This window comes from Neovison vison, chromosome 1 (assembly GCF_020171115.1).
Source record: "Neovison vison isolate M4711 chromosome 1, ASM_NN_V1, whole genome shotgun sequence".
Lineage (NCBI taxonomy): Eukaryota > Metazoa > Chordata > Mammalia > Carnivora > Mustelidae > Neogale > Neogale vison.
Window position 1 is genome coordinate 95798508 of NC_058091.1, and position 23577 is coordinate 95822084.

Here is a 23577-nt window from a genome sequence, read left to right on the forward strand (position 1 = left end):
CTGGTTTGTTGGACAATGTGCCCCAGACCCCAAACCCTGAGTGTTAAAGCTGATTCTATACCCACTGGATTATCCTTAGTCACATGTCCATCTTCCAAAATAATTCTTGTGACTTTGAGGTTATGTTGGAGTTTATTTGTTTTGTTTTTAAAGATTTTTATTTTATTTATTATTTTAGAGAGAGAGGTGGAAATGAGCAGGGAAAGGGGCAGAGGGAGAGAATCTCCAGCAGATTCCCTGCAGAGTGCAGAGCTCAAGACCCTGAGAGCATGACCTGAGCTGAAAGCAAGAGTCTGTTGCTCAGCCAACAGAGCCACGAAGGAACCCCAACTTTGAGGTAATTTTGAAAGCTGACTAGGTCAGTGGATATACGGTATAATTAAATTTGCAAATTCAACTTACATGGGAGAGGGGTTGGAGGGTACAATGGGCACGAAATAATTTTTCCTAAACCAAGAGAATTTTCAGGGAGGACTCCTTTACATAGTCAACTTTGGTAAAGATTGATTGTCTCAGACAGCTGTTCTCCATATGTCAGAGAAAAGCCTCAGCAATGCCTGTGGACTTTCCATGCCAGCCTCAATATTAATCCTGTTCCCTGGGTTTATAAGGTTCAGGCTACTCAGTCCTTCTTTTTTCTTTTCTTTTCTTTCTTTCTTTTTTCTTTTTTTTTAATTAAAGTATAATTAGCATATAATATGACATCAGGTTATACAGTCTTTCTATCCCCATATAACTGAGTGGGAAAATATGCAAAGGTTTAAGTAAAATAAGTCTTTGATCAAAATGTTAGAGTGGAAGAAAGGAGATTCTGTGACCTGTATTGAATGGCATGCCAAGGACTAGGCAATGGTCAGGGTTTGTCCCAGGAGCAAAACATAAGCCATGTGTCATCTTTGGAGATCGTAAAACTGTGATAAAGCTGGACTAAAAGTCTACTTTTATCAACACCAAGTGCTTAGTGATAAAGTACTCCTTTCTGAAAAAAATCTCTTGTTGATCTAAATTTTTTTTTTTTTTTGGTTGATCTAAAGTCTTAAAACTTCCTGATTACTGTTTGAATTTTAATAATACAGATGTAAGCTTTAAAGTAACACGTTCAAATTTTTCTTTTCCTTTTTTCTTAAATGAGAAGGATAATTTATTTTTATTTTTTGAATTTTGGGTTTGGGGGTGGTAGAGGCAAAGGGAGAGTGAGAAAGAGAAACCCAAGCAGGCTTCAAACCCAGCGTGGAGTCCAAAAGGGGACTTGATAGACCTCACAACACTGAGACCTGAGCCTGAACGAAGAGTTGGATGCTCAACCAGCTGAGCCACCCAGGCGCCCCTAAGGGGAAGATAATTTAAAAATGTCTTTCAGGTTTTCCCTCTAATATCTCTCTCACACACTTGCAGAATCAACTACATCTGTTCATTTTGAGAGTAAATTCCTAAGGGTTCAGAATCTCCTGAACTTACTTAGAGCGCACTTTGTGTTTCCAACCTGTGTATATTCTTGCATTTCAAGATTCAGGATAAATATTATTACAGCCATTATATAGGATTACATACAGCAATTGATTAGGAAAATGACATTCAGTTTCTTCAAATCTGACATTGTATGGGACATTATGTATAACATTTAAAATAAGGAAACATTGAATTGGAAGTTAATTGAATGTAAATTAAATTAAAAAAAACTCAAAATAAGGAAACTATTTTCTGTTTGAAAAGTGCAGTTTTAGTTCAGACGTAAACTGGATTCAGATAACATAGTTAACATTAAATTCACTTTTTATTCGTATTTTAAAACTAAAGAGTGAATCAAGAAAATAAAACACTACATGGGTGGTATAATTTAATGGTTGTTTCTGTTGCAGACACTTCAATTTTATTAAAATTTGCTTATTAGTTACTTGACAGTTTTTTACATAAATGATTATTATATCAGACTAACCAAAGGATTAGTTATTTGTTTTACTTTATGATTATTGCCAAACATTCTTGTCTCATACTGGTTTTAAAGATTATCTTCCTTTTAAGGCCAGATTCACCATGTATGCCACTGCCGACATGTGGTCATGACATGTGGTCTCAAACAGGGGGCACTAAACGGGTTGGAATTAAAATTCAAGATTTCCTGCTTTCTAATCACAGCTGTTTCTGTTTCCCTCATGAGAGAAAGCAGTCCACCAATTCATGTTGACTTTGGATAGCGAATTCACTGATATGTTACTGAACACCAGTTAGGTAGTGAGGGCAACTCAGAGGGTGCAGCTACCTGCATTTGAATGTAATCAAACAATAAATTAAAATTAGCAGGTCCCATTTCTCTGTCACTGACGGTTTTGCCTATTAGGTCAACAAAGTCAGGGAAGCTGAGTATCTCTCATCTGACTCATTGTAAAAAGGTTCTGTGGAAAATGCTGCTTTGGGAATGACCAGGAAGGACTTTACATTCCTCTCAGGTTGACTAAATTTTAGGGAGCTTTTTCCTGGCTCCAGGCCCCGACTTCATTTTCTTAGGGCATTTAGTTGAGAAAACTTCACTTGTAAATTATTTCTCTGCCCCTCTGACTTGTAAATCTTAAACAAACAAACAAACAAAAACAAAAAACAAACTTTGAGCAGTTTTATAATCCAAGAAGGTCTTTCTCAAGGACACCTGGACCTCCCTTTGCAATGGGGTCATCAAGGAAGTCAACTACCCTATCTCCTTGTCTCTGTTGGAAGGGGAGGAGCCCAGCTTCAGTGGAGGCTGAGTAACAAACATCAATGGCCTAGTCCTAAAGAAAAAAATGTGCCAATTAAGGAGTAACTCAGTGTAGGGGTCACAGGCCTTTGAGTAACCTCCCTACTAACATGTTTTCTAACTCACCACAACATTCAAAAACTCTTCTCCTCACCCCATGTTCCAGTGGATTTAAGTTCAGATGAAGTTCTGATGTCTTTCCTCTATGACAATTACCTCAAAGTCTTACTTGGTGGATTAACTTTATCTAGTGCCAGTTTTGCTTTGACAGGGATCAGATAAGAGCAGAAGAGAAACACTTATGTTGATGATGGGGAGAACTTCATAAAGGCTGAAGATGCTTTGTGTCTCAGGGGAATTGACAATGATTTTGTTACTGTTCAGCCTATGTGCCTTGCATATGCCCTCGCTGGGACTTCAGGGCAGTGGGCGCTGGCAAGTGGGGTCTGCAAATCCCAGTTAAGTGAGGAACGGGAGCACTCATTTGCCGACCTCAGCAAACTGGCAGGACTCCTAAGCAATTCTCTGTTGTTAACCACCCTTTTTTGGTGAGTCACAGAATGAAACCAATGTCTTCTATATCTTATGTTTAGTGGGATCCTCACTTAAAAGCTGAATTGTCTTCTTTGCGGTTTTGAAGATGTTCATGGGCATACTGGGACAAAGCATTCTCTAGTCATCCTGCCTGAACCAACTAAAACTACCGACTGGTGATACTTAGATGTCTCATATGCCTTGGAGGAAAAGGACAGTTTTGGTTGGAAAGAAAGACCTTAGAGAAGGAAGTGAAGGTTCTAGTTGTCACACGTTCTGTCTTAGAGAATGACTGCAAGGAGGCTCTACTGCGTTGATTAGTCCAGGAACCCAGTCTGACCTAACATGAAAATGCTTGGCAATGATGTGGCTGACTGTTTAAATACAGCTGAAATACTTGGCAGAATATCACATCTGACGAAATGCAGGAAAGGGGAGTTGGTGTGAAGGACTCCATTAAGAACAGGGGCTGCTTGCAATGCAGAGCCTAGGCCCGGGATAGGGCACGTAGCTTGTGAGGCATTGGTCGAGTGGTGAAGCCAATATCTGGGGTTAGGTCCAGGTCCAGAGGCGAGACCCCGGGGGGTGGCTGGAAGGTGAACTTCTGCATGAGGCTGGTGAAGAACAGGAAAAGCTCCATCTTGGCCAGTGACTCACCGGCACACATCCGGCGCCCTGGAGAGAGACGCAGTAGAGGGTTATGAGACATAGGAGCACAAAAACTGAAACACAATCTGGATAGAGACGAAAGGTGTCCACGTGTGATTTCTTCTACTTTAGAATGTGTGGATTAGTGCTGTAGCCTCTTCTGGGCCTCATGGGCTCTGTCGAAGCCCTGGAAAAACAAAGTCAAGTACATATGTCCCCACGTACATATGTCCCCAGTAACTGCCCCCCATGAGGGAAACAAGCAGCTAAACAAACATTAACATTTCAGTGTGAAAATGTAAGGGAAAGCCTGGTGTGTCATGAGAACAGATAGTGAAGGTACCCATTGTAATTTGAAGGGTCAGGGAGGCCTCCTGTTTGTATGAGAGTTTTATATCTCTGCTCTTGTGCTCAGGGTGAGAAGAAGTCAGCCAGCAAAGATGTGGTGGGATATGGAAGGGTCATGATGTATATCAGGGCTAAAATTATTTGGCCCTGACATGAGCATAGAACATGAGTTATGGAGCCTAAGATCTGAGGCCAGAGTCTACATAGACCCAAGTCTATGTAGACTTGGGTTTAGGTAGCCTCTGAAGACACATGAAGCATTTTAAGACAAGATATTTGGTTTGTATTACTTTTTTTTTTTTCTTTAAGGATCTTATTGATTTATTTGACTGACAGAGATCACAGGTAGGCACAGAGAGAAGGGGAAGCAGGCTCCTCGCTGAGCAGCGAGCCCAATACGGGGCTCGATCCCAGGACCCTGAGATCATGACCTGAGCCTAAGGAAGAGGTTTTAACCCACTGAGACACCCAGGTGCCCCAGTTCGTATTACTTTTGAAACATCAAGGTATGTGAAAAGTGGAGTCAATAAAATTGAGGAAGAAAGTCTTCTAGGTAAGCTTTTATTGAAACAAGAGGGTCCAGTTAGATTTCCTTTGTTGTTGGTTTATGTATATTGGAAGATAACTCTCAAGGGTACTGAGTCACAAAAGACTTCAACGTTCTAAAAAATACTGGAATGTAGATATTTTACATCTCAAGGAAAGTAGCACTTTGGTTTAAATGGGACTTCCAGGAAATAGATGAACACGATAAAGGATAGTGGGGGGCAGTTTTTCTCGATGTCTACTACCAAGGCAGGATTTTTAGGGGTGAATGGCAATGTATACTACGTCTCTCTGTTGGAAAATGTTTATTAAATAAAAGCTAACAATTCAGTTCATCGATGTATGTGCAATGTCAACGAGATACAGGTATTTAATTTAGCTTGGTTCTGAAACTATTGCTCAGGGAGGGTTCACTGCCCAGTAGGTGAGCCCAACAAGGAACTAGGTGAGTATTATACAGTGTCACAAATTATGATAAGGTGTTGAGAGAGCCCATGGAAGGAATGCCTAATCTAGCTTTTGGGATCAGTTCTTTCTAGCTGCCCAGAACAACATGTATGATTGAGTGGTGTCATCTAATGGATGATAAATAATCCAACTTAGGGTGTGAATTATCTACCCTATATTTAGGTTTATTCAGTTCAGCTAAGAGTCTAGCTGCCCAACAAAACAAAGCATGCATTGTTTTAGTTTACTTTTAAGGATATATGGGTGAAAACATAGCAACTGATCTTGTTGATCTTAAGAAGAAATGCTGTGTGCAAAATCAGTTGAGTGAGTGTGATCAAGGATCAAATAAGCCCACCAAAGAGCAAGATATCTATCTTATTGCAGTGAGTAAGGACGAACATGAGGACTTCGGACTCAACATTGGTTTTATGATACTTTTTTATTGTGATGGTTTTGTGGTTGTTATATTTTAAAAATATTTCCATTTGTCTGTCTATGATAAAACAGAGTATCACCACTCCTAGATTTCCTAAAGCAGGAAACACATACACAAACCCAGTATATCTGGAGATGTTTGGAATTCCTGAGGTATACTTTGCCAAACTTGTTTGAAGATGGCCCACTCTGCAAAAATCTGGACTATTTGCTGCTTGTCTCAGAGTCCAAAGAAGCCTCTAAGCCCAGGTGTGTGAGAAACCAGGAAGGACCTGGAGGCACAGTTGGTCAGAAAAAAAACAGTAATTGTTGTGCATGGAGACAAGGGGGTGTCAAGGGGAACATTGTTTCTTCTCTCTAAACATCAGTAAATCCAAGACTTGATAGATGAATCTAGGGAAAAAATAATTTATGTATGATAAAGTAATTGCTCCATCTCTTCACTTGTAAAGTAAAGGTTTGGAATTAGATGTAGTTGAAGTGCCCTCCAGAGATCATTGTTTAAGTTTTCATAGCTTTTTTTTTTTTTTTCAAAATCTAATGCAAGGAAACATAATAAAAACCGAATTCATAGCACTGTGTAGTACATGTGGATTATTTTTCATTTCCTTTAACTCCTGTTCCAGATGTGATACTATGTTTTTATTTAAAGTAGAAGTCGTAAATACATGTGCTGTTTTCTCATATATAATCCTCAGTGTATTTGTGTGTAAAAATTAGAAGAATGCATTGTACTTTGTATCTCTCTGTATCCCTTAGTTATCAGTTGGTAAGAAAAGTCTATCCTTTGGGTGACCGCTGTTTACCTATCCCTGAATGGGTATATGGAATGAATGCTAACCTATTGTTTTTGTAAGTGGAAAGGAACAAGGTGATAAACTGCTTATGGTGTAGTTTTGCTAAGATTCTTTTCTAGGAATGGAGTATTCGTTCTTAAGAAGCCAGAAAATTATAGAGTAAATTCATTTAGCTCCCTGGATTCCAAAAAGTACTCTAGTGGAAAGCTCTTCTCTCTTCCCTAATCCTAAGCCCCCTCCCTCCCTCCCCTACCCAAGAAATCCTAAGAGTAACACTGGCATTTATACATATTAAAGCAAAGCTTTTCAGGGGTGCCTGGTTGGCTCAGTCAGGCCACCAATGCTTGGTCCTCGGGGTCCTGAGTTCAAGCCCTGCAGTGGGCTTCACACTGGGCATGGAGTCAAATCAATCAATCAATCAACCAATAAATCAAGCAAGCAAAGCTTTTCTGGTTGGAGTGAAGGGGCTATCCACTGTCCCCATGCTTAACTTTCTTTTCAAATTCTCAAAGCTCTACCCTAGCCTCAACTACAAGGAGTTTTCAGGGACTCCCTAAGATAATGCCATTCCAATGCCTAATGTCTTACAGCCAATTTAAAGCCTGGGTAGGAAAGGCCCTTTTTACTCTTCCATATTTCTGATGTTTAGTGCCACATGAAAAAACAAAAAAATACAAAACACAAGTACAGTCATCAGACAAGGCCAAATCTCTCCAGATTTCTCAAGCCACCTGTCTCAAAGGCGGAGACCTTACCTGCTGAAAAAGGCATGAAAGCTTCTTTCTTGACAAACTTTCCAGTGGAAGTCAGGAAATGCTCAGGATTAAATGTGTCTGGCTTTTCCCATTGTGTTTGGTCCCGAAGTACAGAGGTCAGCAAAGTGATGACCTCGGTGCCCTAGAAACAGAAGTGCTATTAATGGCAGAGATTATATTCCTTCTTTAACAAGTGACTCTTGAAAAATGTGTGAAGGTCCTGTTGGTAATTTTTCAGAAGCGGTGTGTTCTGGAAGAATCTGGAAGGAGGGGAAGAGGAGGGGCTTGGGATTGGTGTAGGACATTCACTTACTCAACCACATTATTTAATACCTCCTAAAAAACACAAGCTATGGACTCAGAACCAGAAACATTCTTTACTTAGTCCCGTGTTTGCTATGAGATAATGGCACATGATTTAACTCTTGATATATCCCAGTTTCTACATTTATATGAAGGGAATTAAACAACCCTCATGGGGTGACTTGTGAGCCGCAGACGCAGCAGTATGGAGGACAGACCCTAGGGCAGGCTCAGTGAGGTTTTGCTCTTTTACCTCCAGGGACTGTGACGGGACAAACTAGACTGAACAAGCCCATCAAAGCAAATTCTCAAAAATCAGTTGCCCCCCCACCCCCCTTCCACAGCTCACCATGTGCTCTGAGACAACCAAGACGATCAAGGAAAGGAATTGTAACTGTGATACAGGAAAGAGCACTCTGAAAACTCAAACTAGAATAGTGGGAAGAAAGCCTGCCCCTCCATTAAGGACAGGGTTCACACTTCACCTTCGTTAATCACAGCTTCCTCTAGAAAGCTTCCCAGTACTGTCATTGCGGTTAGCTGTTTCAGTGCATGAATCTCTAGAGCTGTTGAGTCACCAAAAGCAAACAACAGCTTTAAAGTGTTTTATTTTACAACTTCCTTTGTTCCTCTCTCTCTCTCTCTTTTTTTTTTTTTTTTTAAGATTTTATTTATTTATTTGATAGAGACAGCAAGAGAGGGAACACAAGCAGGGGGAGAGGGAGAGGGAGAAGGAGAAGCAGCCTTCCCACTGAGCAGGGAGCCCGATTCAGGGCTCTATCCTAGGACCCTGGGATCATGACCTGAGGGGAAGGCAGCCGCTTAAAGACTGACACCCTGACCCAGACACCCTGTTTCTTTCTTTTTTATTTATATTTACCTGGGCATTGTGGATATTTCCTCCTCAGAACAGCTGTGCTATATTATTTCCACTGGAGCTCAGTGAAAGCGAGGGACCTAGCCGCCAGTAGCATGGTGGGCATGTGAGACCCCCTGTACCTGCAAAGCTCTGGTAACAGTGCTCTCCCTAGCTTGCAGCCAGACAGAGAACTAGAACCCAAATCCTTTCATTATTATAGCTTCCTTGGGTGGGGGGGGGGGTCTCCTTTTCTTCTTTTTGGTATTGGTTTTATTTGTTTTCATCAGCTACGAATCTGATTAATTCAGTCAACAGCGTGTTTAATGCGTGCTGGGAAGAGAAACTCCAAAGATGAATGTTGCCCCCTGTTTGTAGGGTACGCTCAGGGTAGCAAGTGATGGTGTGGGGAGTGCGGCCACGTAACCAGTGGTCCCTGCGGATTCCCGCAGAGATGGGCCCAGAAGCAGTGACCCGGCGAAGCTTTAAGGAAAAGAATCAGCGCTATGCGCATGCTCTGTTCCTAGGCCAATTTCTGCCTTTGGTGTACTCTTAGCAAAGATCTACACATACTTCAGTTTGTCAGGGGGAAGCACAGGAATGCCTCTAGAGGTCTCAAGATTGAGAAGCAGAGGGCCTGAGCATATTTCTGTGTGAGGAGGGACACGAGGTTGGGGGTGATGCTGTCGGGTGCCCTGCGTGGGGAAAACCAGCTTGAAGAGGCAGCGAGCCTTTCCCGCGATCTGGGCCCCTTACCCACCCACCTTGCTTAAACTCTCTGAACCCCAATTTCCTCAGATACCACATGGAAATAATAATCCCTTGTAACACCTTGTGCAGAGTAATTACCACCTATTCTTGGCACATACACTCTGACACACTCAGTTACCTTTTATTGCACGGTAGGGAGGGCGAAAAGGAGGTAAAAGGGAAGGGGGGAGAGAGAAGCAGGGGAGGACGGGAAGAAAGGCAGGCAGAGATTGCCTTCAGCAGTTTATTTCAGTGCTTCTGTGATTTTGAGCAGCTGACATCCTTTCCCTGTCCCCTCATTTCCCCTTTTAAACCCTTACCTTAGGAATATAGTAATTTTTAAACATCACATCTGTGGTTGTTGCATGAGGTAAACTTGTGGGCAGGATATTAGCAAATCTCTGTACTTCGTGAATGACGGCATCTGTGAATGGCATTTGAGTTCGATGTGCAATTCGAGGCTGGGCTGACCCCACAACTTTGGTGATCTCATCACAGACCTTTTCTGGATAAAATGCACTGATTAGAGGTGGGGGGAGAGATATTGGAACAATCTCTCAGTTTTCCTTCTATGTGAAAATCAAAATGCTCTCTGAGTTTCTGACCCATTTTTTTCTGTACTGTTTGCACTCCTAGATCTCTGTTCCCGCTGGGGACCTGCATGGAGTGACACCTGCAAAGAGTTGACACCTGTTGACCGTCTCAGGAAGCTTGGAGAGCAAAATCTACTTTCTTATGTCCAAAGGAAACTAAAGTACACACTGTCCTCAGGGGTATAAATTAAAGGTATCCAGGGTGGCCACAGAATTCTTCTTTTTCCTTCCTAAAAGATTTTCGAGTCCTTCCTTCAGGCAATAGCCTGAATTTTAAGAGACTTACTCTGGACTTCTGGATATCGCAACATGAGCAGTAGTGCCCAGCGTAGCGTGGAGGCTGTGGTCTCTGTACCCGCCGCAAACAGGTTACTAATGAGTGCCACCAAATTTTCATCACTGAAATAGGTAGTAGATGTATCTTTCTCCTGAAAGGGGAAAAGGAATCATGAGTGATGAAAAAATTTTATACTTGACAATCATAGCAAACAACCTAACATGAATTAAAAAAGCAAAATGCTTGGCATTCTTTCCTCAAAAGAGTGGAATTTTTTTTTTATTATTATTATGAGGATGTTGTGCAGAATTTTCAAATAAAGCACATCCTGGATGCTAATGATGATAAATAATTCTAACAATGGGAAAAGCTGTTTGCCATTTTGGAAATTAGTTTTTGTCTGAGTGATTAGAATGTGCCCACATTGTTTCTTTAAGAAAAATGGCATTAAATAATCTTTCTTGGGTTCATCAACTGAAGCACATTTTCAAGATTGAATAAAAGGAATGCTGTACTTATTCTAAAAGCGAACATTCAAGGTCTTCTATATATCTTGTTTTGGATTTTTTTTTTTTTTTTTGAGAGTGATGTGAAAAGCAGTGGAAAATATTCGAGAATGGAAGATTTAGTAAATAGCATTCTTGGTAGGGTACAAATCTACCATTACTAACTTAATTGAATCCAATGATTTTTCTTCTTTGCAAGAAATATTTTTCCTCCAGATGCTATTAATTAAACTAAATAATAAACAATACGATAAGGTATCACCATTACCTCCTGCTGTCTGACCAAAAAGGCATCAATGAAACTTCTTGGATCATTTTTGTCAATGTCATGCTGATGATCTAGGAAGGTCATCCTTATAAAAGCAAATAATTCATCTCTATTCCTGAGTACTGTCTTATGACTTTTTAGGAGGAACCCCAAAACTGGAAACATATTGAAAAGCTGAAAGAATAAAAAAATAACAAAGTAAGTTAAATACACACATGTGATGCACGCAGTAGTGGGAATGACACCATTATTTCTGGAAGGATTATAGAATAGCACCCCATTTAGGCTTCAATTTTATCTCAACTCGTTGGCAGACTGACGTGGACAACATGATTTCCTCACTTAGTGGAGTTCGGTAACTTACAATGGATATTGGTATGGTTTGTAGTAAGTTCTATGTACCCAGAGTATTTTGCATATTATGCCGGTAGTAACACATCTACTCAGAGGTTAGGCGAGCCGTGAAAACAATATTGGCTTTTTGGTTAAGGCTATAAATCTGTGTTTTTTCTGCACCTCCTAGGTGATTCCAGATCAAACCATTTTATTGCTATGTAACACACTCACTTTACCATTGATATTTCTTTGTAGTATCGGAATAATCATTTTTGTTATTTAGATCTAGCTTACTGTGTCTAGGGTCCCTAGAAAAGCACCATATAATTTAATATTCCCTAATCCTTAGAAAGTTCAGGAAGAACTTAACTGTTGGCTAAATTTGGTATGTTTCTCAGTATATTCATTTATGTGAGAGATGAACTCTTTATATATTTAATCAGATTCTATAAGGGGTCCCTAACCACCCAAGTGACCTAATAAATACTGAAGATAAAAGGCCACACCTAAAGTTAGACATACTTGGGTGTCTGGGTGGCTCAGTCGTTTAAGCGTCAGACTCTTGGTTTTAGCTCAGGTTATGAACTCTGGGTCACGGGTTCAAGCCCTGTGTCAGGCTCCCTGCTCAGCAAGGAGTTGGCTTGAGATTCTCTCCCCCTCCCCCCACGGCCCCCACTTGCATACTTGCTCGCACTCTCTACATTTCAAATGAGTAAAAAAAAAAAACTGTTTTAAAAATTCTGTTTAAGGATTGAGCTTTTTATGTACTTATTTTTAATTTATTTAAATTCAATGAATTAACATATAATGTATTAGAGGTCTTAAAGGTGTAGGTCAGTGATCCATCATCAGTCTTACATAACACCCAGTGCTCATTACATCACATACCCTCCTTAATGCCCATCACCCGGTTACCCCAACCCCTAACCCCTGTCTCCTCAAGCAACCCTCTGTTTCCTAAGATTTAGAATCTCTTATGGTTTGTTTCTCTCTCTGGTTTGGTCTTATTTTTCGCTTCCTTCACCTATGCTCCTCTGTTTTGTTTCTTAAATTCCACAGGAGTGAAATCATATGATAATTATCTTTCTCTAATTAACTTAAAAAATAGACATAGTTCCCTGTGCCAGGGTTCCCCCACACCTATATTTAGAGTACACCTGTACTTGTAGTAACAGAACCTAAATTATTCCAAAGTGAAATAATATTGTCTGTTGTCAGTTGTGCTATTGAAAATGGGAACTGGGGCCCTGGATGGCTCAGTTCATTAAACGTTTGCCTTCAGCTCAGGTCATGATCCCAGGATCCTGGGATTGAGCCCTGCACTGGGCAGGGAGCCTGTTTCTCCCTCTCCCTCTGCTACTCCCCCTGCTTGTGCTCTCTCACTTTCTCTGTCAAATAAATAAATAAAATCTTTAAAAAAGAAAGAAAGGAAGAAAGAAAGAAAATGGGAACTATTTGACAAGGCACTTAGTCCCTACATTCTAGAAGACAGCCACTTTACTGCTCACAAATATAAAAAATTGGATTGTAGCACTATTTTGAACTTACATGATGCAGAATAAATATTAACAATTTCTTTAGTACTGTTTTTAGTACTTGATAGTTTTCCTTTGTTTAAATTCCCTCTTCTAAGTGAATTCTACTGGGTGTTCCTTATTCGTTCATGACTTATCCTACAATGATGCATAACCAGTAGTGTGGGTAAAAGATGAATGGCCAAAATTGTGAAAATTTACTCAAGTCACAAACTGAACTATTTATTGGTGTGATTCACAACCCATACATCATAAGATATTTGATGCAGTATTTTTTTTTAAGATGTTTGTTTATTTACTTGAGAGAGAGAGAGAAAGATCATGAGTGGGGGGAAAGGTAGAGAGAGAAGCAGTCTCCCCTCTGGGCAAGGACTCCATCCCAGGACTCTGGGATCATGACCTGAGCCAAAGGCAGATGCATAATTGACTGAGCCCCTTAGGCACCCTGATGCAATAATTTGTGATGGGCGAATTATCATATGTGTTAATCAAACATGCTTGTCACATCTCTGTACTCAGAATGTTCCAGAAAGTGTCCATTTTTGAAATGGTAAGTCTCTGACAAACACTTTTTCATGGTCTCTTGAACAACCTAGTGTGCGTTAGAAGAAGTAAGGTGATTGAATTGGAAGATATAGTTACCGCAATCCTGGGACCTCCAATGAGCTTCACATTTTCACCAATCAAGGTTAAGAGTCTCAGGAATTGGGTGTCTTGGTAATCAAGCCGTTTTCCAAATAGCACTGACACAATAACATTAGCGACAGAAGCATTCATTACTGTATTGACCTCAAAGGGCTTTCCTACAAGAGAATTCATTAATCAGATTAGGAATACTCACATAAACAGTATTAAACCAGTTCTGGAATGATGGGGACAAGACTGTCCACTAAAGATTTCATAGAGGAGCAAGATTATTGGTGACCATGCCTTTTAAGGAAAGGTGAGACTAGATGAACCTTGAATACTATCCAGAATTTGGTTAAAAGATTGGAAGCTAAAGACCACCTTGCTTAAGAATGCTTGGATCAACCAGGAGATCAAAGAAGAACTGAAACAATTCATGGAAACCAATGAGAATGAAGACACTTCGGTCCAAAACCTATGGGATACAGCAAAGGCGGCCCTAAGGGGAAAATACATAGCCATCCAAGTCTCCCTCAAAAAAATTGAAAAATCTAGAACAACCAGCTGTCTCTACACTTTAAAGAACTGGAGGATCAACAACAAATCAAACCAACTCCACACATAAGAAGGGAAATCATCAAGATTAGAGCTGAGATCAATGAGGTAGAAACCAGAGATACAGTAGAACGTATCAATGAAACTAGAAGCTGGTTTTTTGAAAGAATCAATAAGATTGATAAGCCACTGGCTACACTAATCCAAAAGAAAAGAGAGAAAGCCCAAATTCATAAAATTATGAATGAAAAGGGAGAGATCACAACTAACACCAAGGAAGTAGAAACAATCATCAGAAGTTATTATGAACAGTTATATGCCAATAAGCTTAGCAACCTAGATGAAATGGATGCATTCCTGGAAAAATATAAACTACCAAAATTGAACCAGGAAGAAATCGACAACCTGAATAGACTGATATCTAATAACGAGATTGAATCAGTGATCAAAAACCTCCCAAAAAACAAGAGCCCAGGACCTGACAGATTCCCTGGGGAATTCTACCAAACTTTCAAAGAAGAAATAACACCTATTCTCCTGAAGCTGTTTCAAAAAATTGAAGCAGAAGGAAAACTTCCAGACTCTTTCTATGAAGCCAGCATTACCCTGATCCCCAAACCAGGCAAGGACTCTACCAAATAGGAGAATTTTAGACCAATATCACTGATGAATATGGATGCTAAGATTCTCAACAAGATCCTAGCCAACAGGATCCAACAGCACATTAAAAAGATTATCCACCATGGTCAGGTGGGATTCATCCCTGGGCTACAAGGATGGTTCAACATTCGCAAATCAATTAATGTGATACAACAAATTAATATGAGAAGAGAGAAGAACCACATGGTTCTCTCAATTGATGCAGAAAAAGCATTTGACAAAATCTAGCACCCGTTCCTGATTAAAATGCTTCAAAGTATAGGGATAGAGAGAACATTCCTGAACCTCATCAAATCTATCTATGAAAGACCCACAGCAAATATCATCCTCAATGGGAAAAAGCTTGTAGCCTTCCCATTGAGATCAGGAACAATACAAGGATTCCCACTTTCACCACTCTTGTTCAACATAGTATTAGAAGGCAAACTAAAAGTATTGATGTAGAGGAAAATCTACATTTGGCTCAGTTAAATTAAAATGTTCCAGGTGAGGGATCATTTCAGTGTGTGTAGCAAGTATTAATACATTACATCTGAGAAAATATCAACCTAGAAGTCTACCATCAAGTTCATAAATTTAAAAGAGGATTTCTAGATGATTAAAATGATTCTACTTGAAAGAACCTTACCTAGAGCCTCTTGTTTTAGCCTCTTCTGTTACTGGGTCCTGTTTTCCTCAGCATCATTAAAAACTATTTAGATCATTAAACATACATTAGTGGATGTACATTTATTTTTGGCAACCAGAATGCTAAGATTTACTTTTAACATCAGCACCTACCTTAATGTGCAGGCTGAAGGTTTGGGGGAATTTCTGTAGGGAATATGTTTCCTTTTTAGTATATAAATGTAAGGGTGTTTCAGATACTGTGTACACAAAGACTTGAGAAATTAATGTTTGTTAGGAGCTTAACACTGCAGAGGGAAAAGATATTTTTCTGTAAGTACTTTCTCCAAACTGCTGATGGGCTCTCTGTTTACAGAGACTGCTAACTTAGCACATGGGTCCCCGAGCTTTCTGTTTCTTGTCTGTATTCATCTCAGGTTTGCCTGCCTTTGACCATTTCTCTTCATGTTGCTACCTGCATCCGTGAAGATAATATTCAAATGGACATTTTTTAGTAAGGAATGAGCTCAATTTATTAAGGAAAAGATAAATTAAAATATTAAATAGATGAAATGTTAAAATAGTATGGAATTAACTGTATATCATTTAAAGAGATCAGAAATATGCCTATTACTGAAGAACTGTTCCAGATGGAAGGAAGCAAAAGAGACATGACAAGTGAACATGATACATGGGTCAGGATTTTCTTTTGCTATTCAGGACATTAATGGGGCAATGGCAAAATCCGGCCAAATAAGTTTAGGGGATTACTGAGTCAATACTAATTTCCTGAGTTTTGAAAATCGTACTTTGGGAATGTGAGAGAATGTGTTTATTTCAAGGGAACGTATTGAAGTGTTTAGGAATAAAAAGAGAGCATGTCTCCAAAGCACTTTCAAACAGCTTAGAAAAAGACAGCAAGAGAGAAGGCTAACATAAAATGCTGACATTTTGGGAATCTTACAGAAGAGCACAATTTGGGGAATTATTTGTAAATTCTAAGAATTTTACTACAAGACTGAAATTATTTCTACATAATAAAATATAGCATTTGGCTTCTTCTTCATGAAAAATAAGATTTGGTTTGTGCATTCTACCCACCTCTGTGAGACTCAAAGCTGCGTATGAGATGCTGGCATTCTTCTAAGATCCTGTCTTCTATGAGGCGCTTGCCCATTCCAAAGTTCCGTAAGGTGGTCAGGCTGAACCTTCTCATAGTTTTCCAAGTTTCACCATGAGAGAAGACAATTCCTTATAACAAGTAAAGTGTTTAAAACTTATGTCTGCAAGGTTTTTAATATTTAATTTGCAAGGACAAGTAAAAATTTAAGAGAGGCTTTCTTCTCCCTGTTGGCTTCTCTTTCACTCAGAGCATTTACTTTAGAAGACTTGTATTTTTCCCTTTTTTAAAATCGTATATAGATAATCTATATCATACACATATGACGTATATTACATATAAGTCCTTCTGAAAGTATGAATAGGTCTTTTGTCAACTTTGTGACCTAGCAATGGCTTTCTTGGCAGCCTGGGGGCCACCTGTTCAAAATATAAACATCGAGGAAGAGAATGCCCCTTTCTCCCAGTTTCTGTAGGAGGGTAGGAGCCTCACTTTGGTGGGTGACTTGCCCCAAATTGTAAAACTGCCTCCTATCATAAAGATATGAAGACTTTATTATTCTTTTGTATACAGACAATTAACACAGATGGTCACCCCGATTACTGGGTGTATCTAGGATGAACTATGGGTGACAAATGGTGCTGTCAAGCCCTCTTGTTATTGAGGACTAGTTATTGGTTTCCTTGAGAACATATTTGTAATGGGTTGAGTCTGCTTGATTGTATAACAGAGTGAGATTTGTTTCTGTCTTTGCTATTTCGTAGTGGATTGTCTGTGATACACATCCCATCTTGGTTTGATGCTTATTCAAAAATAAAATTGTCTTCTTTTTCTATTACGCTTGTGGAGAGGAGGACTTCTGGGTTGGGAGAAGATTTCGGTTTTAGTTCTATTTCTCTGACAAATTCGTAAACAAATCCTGAATCTCTACTATAAGCTTACATCATGCTAGGTGTGGTTAAGGGACTGATGAACATTAGAAAACAAAGTCTTTTTTGCTAGGAAAAAATTTGGACTACAGACACAAGACTCACCTGAGAAAAAAGTTAGGAGTAAATTATTACCAAGAGGTGTAGCCAAGCTCCCACACTGGTGCTCTACATACTAATTTCTGGACTCACGTGTTGCTATAGCACAGAGTAGGTGTTTAATAAATATTTATTATCTACAATAGCTATGTGAATTTGTGCATCTAAAGGATATAATAAACAAATTCTTAGAAGAGTTGGGATATATGCTAACTTACAGAAAAATAAGGAAAGAGAGGATTGCCAAAGTGGCCCATATTTTTCCACGGTCAGTTTGTGGTGATGCTGGCATTACTCCTTGTGTTTCAGTCCCTAACCCTGGCCCTTCCTCCACTGGCATTTTTCTCATTTTTCTATGGAGGTTCCAGAGACAGGGGAGGTCTTTCTGAGTTGGAAATAGGAATAGTTTCCTGAAATAAGAAATCAGAATAAACTAAGGCAACCTAGGTGTTGGAAATGGGACAGCCCCATCCCTGCCAGTGTCAGCATGAAATCCAAAACACCTAGAGAGGTCTCTGCTGTGCAGCTGTTGACACTTCATGGGAGGTTAAGCCTTCCTTCGAAAGGACCCTGGCGAAGGTTAGATTCTGCTCGCGTTCAGTTCTTAAATTAATTCTGTCTGTGGATCCTGTGGTGCATAAAACTCTTTTATAACAAATATGTGACTCTTCAAGCTATCTCATGTTATTATTTAAAGATTTACATTTGAGAACACAGTAGTAGAACATGAAAGGCCCGCAGATGTCCCTGTATCTTTCAGGGCATAGTGGTAGCCCAGCCATGTCTTTGTGGAGAACATCAATTTAGCATTATAAGGAATGGAAGTTTATTCATTTGTTTATTTATTTATTTACTTATTTTATTTGCTATTTTTTAAAAGATTTTATTTATTTATTTGACAGAGATGAGAGAGCAGAAACAGGGGGAGCAGCAGAGGGAGAAGCAGGCTTCCCACTGAACAGGGAGCCTGATGCAGGAATCAATCCCTGGACCCTGGGATTAGGACCTGAGCCAAAGGCAGATGCTTAACCAACTGAGCCACCTAGGTGTTCCTAGAACTTCTGAAAACTGGCACCCGGCGCACCTGGGTGGTTCAGTCAGTTAAGTGTCTCTGCCTTCGTCTCAGGTCATGATCTCAGGGTCCTGGGATTGGGCCCTGCATCGGGTTCTCTGCTTGCTCAGCAAGAAATTTGTTTCTCCTTATCCCTCTGCCACTAGCCCCTTTCCCTACTTGTGCTTGCTCTCCCTCTCTCTCAAATAAGTAAAATCTTAAAAACAAGCAAACAAACAAACAAAATGCAACTTGGCACCAAAGTTTAAAATATATGTAAGTTACATGGCAAAACATTAAGATGATGTAATACTCCAAAATGGTCTAATGCTAAAGAAAATATTAAATTTTTCCTCTATTTATACAACATTGGTTTAAAAGAATGTTTTTACCCATTTGGGTGGATTTACTAGACAGGGTGTGGGGTGGAGAATGAATCATTTTCTCTTTGAACAAAAAGTAATTTTCCTATGACCAGTTAAGTCACTTAAAAAGAAAGACTACTTGATTCTTAAAATGATTTGTTGAGGAAAAAACTGTTAGATTTGATATTGATATAAATTAAAATGATTTTGTGTATAATCATAGCATCGGTGAGTAATATGTGAAGTCTTATGAAAAAAAAACAGAGATGCCAGAGGGAAGAGACAAAACGTGTCCCCGATTTCTAGAAGGAATAGAAGAAGATAGATCCCAGGTGCTAAAGACCAGAGACTGAATGATCTGTTGTTCTTCAATAATGATTTTATGAGATGTTAGTAGGAATTCTAAGAAAAAGAAATGTAGGGGCACCTGGGTAGCTCAGTGGATTAAAGCCTCTACTTTTGGTTCAGGTCATGATCCTGGGGTCTTGGAATTGAGCCCACATCAGGCTCTCTGCTTGGCAGGCTCTCTCTCTGCCTGCTTCTCTGCCTACTTGTGATCTTTGTCAAATAAATAAATAAAATCTTAAAAAAAAAAAAAAAGAAATGTCTCAAAGACTGTTGTGGTAAGTGTGTGTGTGTGTGTGTGTGTGTGTGTATGTGTGAGTTCAATGGAATATTACTCAGACATATAAAAAAATGAAATCTTGCCCTTTGCAACAATATGCATGGAAGTAGAGGGTATTATGCTAAGTGAAATTAGTCAGAGAAAGACAACTACCACATGATTTCACTCATAAGTGGCATATAAAAAACAAAATAGATGAACATATGGGAAGGAGGAGAGAAAAAAAAAGAAAGAGAGGGAAACAAGTCATAAGAGTCTTTTAACAATAGAGAACAAACTGAGGGTTGATGAAAGGAGGTTGGGGGGTACCTAACTGGGAGATGGATACCAAGGAGATGCTTGTAATCAGCACTCATGTTGTAGGTACGTGAGGAATCACTGATTTCTACTCCTGAAACCAATATTACACTGTATGTTAACTAATTAGATTTCATATATAAAAAAAGAAATGTTGCAAGGACTAATAAGTGTGAAGACTGAATTAAATAAAAGTAAGTAGACTTTTGGTGTTTTTCTCAGAGGTTTTAACATCTTATTAGTCACCCCAGGAGTTCAGAGAGAGGACATTTTTTTTTTTATAGATTTTATATATTTATTTGGCAGAGAGAGATCACAAGTAAGCAGAGAGGCAGGCAGAGAGAGAAAGAGGAGGAAGCAGTCTCCCTACAGAGCAGAAAGCCTGATTCGGGGCTTAATCCCAGGACCCTGAGATCATGAACTGAGCCAAAGGCAGAGGCTGAACCCACTGAGACACCTAGGTGACCCAGAGAGAGGCCTTTATTATGTAGTTTCTCAAATTCACTTCACTGACACTGGTTTTTGCATAGAACATCTACTAGTATCTCAAAGAACAAGATGTTGGAGAAGGATAATGTAAGAAATGCTTTTTCAAAAAGTTGTTGAAGCATTAAAATGGCTTAGTAGTATTTACTAGATACCAATATTAGTTTACTAAAAATAATGTCAAGATGAAACGATTCCCATTTTTAGAGTTATTAAATGAGCATTAAAGGGTTAATGTAATAACTTAAAGAGTTATTATATTAGTGGACTGACATAACAGTATAACATCTGGATTTCCTCAAGGCATTCATCTAAGACACACAAAAGCAAGATACAACAACTTTATCCAGCTGAAAATATGGTTCAATATTATTTATAACACTTCTGCTATTGTATTTTTTGATGGATCAGTGGCAATCATTAGACTGTAACCTCTTAAGCTGATGGCCTCTGTTCTCTTTGTATTTTTGTAGTGCTGACTATACTTTCCACATAGTTTCTGGCTAATAATTATTTGTTTAATAGAATTATCATGTACAATGAGAATAAAACCATAAACATAAAATTTCTCCTCAGTAAATTCTATTTCTGTGTTGTATATTGATGAAGGGAAAATTAAATCATGAAAGGAATTATTAAAGATAATATGGTGCAATTGATTTAATAATTTTAACTATAAGGATATATCTTAAGCTTAGAGCTTATTACCTTTTCCTTCAAAAAGTCTTTCAAATATAGGCACTTGAGATCGTTCCCCAAACTGATCACCATAATTGACCAGGGCATCTTTCACTGTCTCATATCCAGAGAGAACCACCACCTTCTTTGGACCCATTTGGATGCTGTAAATGGAGCCATATTTCTGGGAGAGCTTGGGTGTATAAAAAAAAAAAAAAGAAGCAACTAAAACATGGTACTGAATTAAAAATGAACTAGATCTTGATCTTTGAAAATTTAATTCTGACCTATTAATCAGTTCTATATTCTTGTGAAATGACAATATTTGATTAGTTCACTAAAGATACTCCTTGGTTGCTATACCTATTTTAGCCATGATTATTATGATCCACTGGTTGTCCTTATACTCCGTTTTGTTTGAGATTTCCAGTAGCAGTGCTCACTTTGACAGCACATACACTAAAAATGAGATTTCCAGTAGCAGGGCTCTAACATCATGGAATTGACTCCTAGTTTCTCTCTATTATATCTTTGTCTGGTCTCAGAAAATGCCCAACCCGGGCGCTAGGAAGACAAAGCTCTTCCTAACCAACACACTGACTACCTGACCACCATATTCACGCCCTATCCTTTGCGGGATGTTATAACCATAGTAGGTTCAAGTTAGCTCTGCGCTACTATGCGACATTTCATACTATAAAGAAAACATTCACTTTTCTTTGATAATTAAAAATAACAAGAGTGATTATTTATATTGCCAGTATCTCTTTTAATGCACATAATAACCAAAAAAGGTAGATGTTATCATCATTTGCGTCATATAGGCAAGGTACAGTGGCTTCAAGAAGTCAAATAGTAAATAGCAATGCTCAAAAAGCGTACACATGGAGCCTTGTCATCTGCAGAGTTTGTTGTTTTTACCCAACTATCGATTGTGCCTTCCACAGACATTCTTTTTTTTTTTCCCAATTTATTTATTTTCAGAAAAACAGTATTCATTATTTTTTCACCACACCCAGTGCTCCATGCAAGCTGTGCCCTCTATAATACCCACCACCTGGTACCCCAACCTCCCACCCCCCCGCCACTTCAAACCCCTCAGACTGTTTTTCAGAGTCCATAGTCTCTCATGGTTCACCTCCCCTTCCAATTTACCCAAATTCCCTACTCCTCTCTAACGCCCCTTGTCCTCCATGCTATTGGTTATGCTCCACAAATGAGTGAAACCATATGATAATTGACTCTCTCTACACAGACATTCTTTTTAATAACAATTAAAATTTTCTAAAGTAAGACTATGATCATAATCAGTTCCTTTATAGAGAAATATGTAGGACATAGAATATGAATATAGAATATGGAATATGTAGATCAAAGTGGTTGAAATAAAGGATACAGATCATAAATATTTCAGGGTACAATATCGCTTTAAATAATAGAAATATATTTACTTATATTTTTATATCCAAAGTTAAAAGAAACTAAGCATTAAATAAAACAGCTCAATTAACTTTGAATCCTATTTAATTACTTCATTATACATATACAAACCAGTCATAAGTGTGTGCGCATGCTAATACACTCGTGAGGGTAAGAATGAGGGTAGAAAATTATAAATAAGTATGAAATGAACAACCGTTTTTTACCTCCAGCATAGTTTGATGCGGCCTCTTCAGATTGAGAATATGCAGATTTCCAATTATTGGCAAAGGTCTGGGTCCTGGAGGAAAATGTTGCTTGGAGGCTTTAGTCATGAAGATTTTAATAGTGAAAAGAAAAATGAGAAGCAGGCTCAGAATTGGACCTATGACAGAAGAGTCAAACCCACTCATTATCTTTAAGTAGAAGTAATTGTCAAGATAATAGAAATGTTTGCAATTGCAACCAGGCAGAATCAGCAGCTTCCAGTGCAAATCAAAAGCATGAAGGCATTGCTCATCATAGTTGCCCTATCTTCTAGTCAACCATCTATTTTATAATTAAAATGAATTCAGTCCTACACAGTATGCTTGCCTTATTTCAGCTCCTTCCCCCTTCTCTCTTTTCACTTCTCAGTGCAACCTGTTTTATCCAATAGAGCCTGGAGGAGGGATTTTCTTTTCATATAAAACAAGGATTTGTCTTGATATTTCAGAGAAATACAAGATATTCAACCTTCAGTGTGAAATCTACACTTTCACAATAAAAAGAATTGTATTGTTTGCTAGGATACCCCGTGATCTGTGTGTCGTTGGTCAAGTATCAGTGTCACACCAAGAATGTCAAGACTCTTATACAATAAGTTCTCAGCCTTCCACTCTCCTAAGAGTTTCACAGGAGTCTCAATGCCAGGGGAAAGAGCATCAGTTTTTAAGTTGAGAGCTGTGTGCAGATCCTAGGAAGTGTCACATCCTCTTTGAGCCTTAGTTTCATTTTAAACTGAGAGAAATAAATTGCTCAATTGTTGCAATGAGTTAGAAATGACCGGATAAAAAGCTAACATAGACTTAACATAGACTTAACATTCACTGCCTGGCATTCCTCATTTTTTCCTTTTTTCTCTCCTGGTAAGCTTTCTCATTTGTTTATGTCTGTATTCTTTTCTGTAATTTTTTTTTTTAATCTTGCTGTCATCAAATTTTCCACCTTTTTGTACTACTGACTCTCTCCCTCTTTTTTTTTAAAGATTTAATTTATTTATTTGTTGGAGAGCACAAGCAGCGGGAGCAGCAGTCAAAGCAGTAGGTTTCCCATTGAGCAAGGAACCTCCCATGTAGGACTTGATCCCAGGACCCTGGGATTGTGACCTGAGCTGAAGGTAGACACTTAATC

The 23577-nt window shown here is 38.9% G+C and overlaps 1 protein-coding gene across 1 annotated transcript; it reads right to left on the minus strand.

Moving 5' to 3' along the window:
* Positions 1-3648: 3648 nt before the first annotated feature.
* LOC122901923 (cytochrome P450 2K6-like) lies at positions 3649-22520 on the minus strand. The gene is made up of 9 exons (XM_044241013.1): positions 22413-22520; positions 20797-20959; positions 16218-16367; positions 13311-13471; positions 10798-10971; positions 10033-10174; positions 9474-9658; positions 7245-7386; positions 3649-3940 (listed from the first exon to the last, which is right to left on the minus strand). Exons 1-9 carry the CDS (start codon positions 22518-22520, stop codon positions 3753-3755), a joined length of 1413 nt encoding a protein of 470 aa, XP_044096948.1. The 3' UTR covers positions 3649-3752.
* Between the last annotated feature and the right edge of the window lie 1057 nt (positions 22521-23577).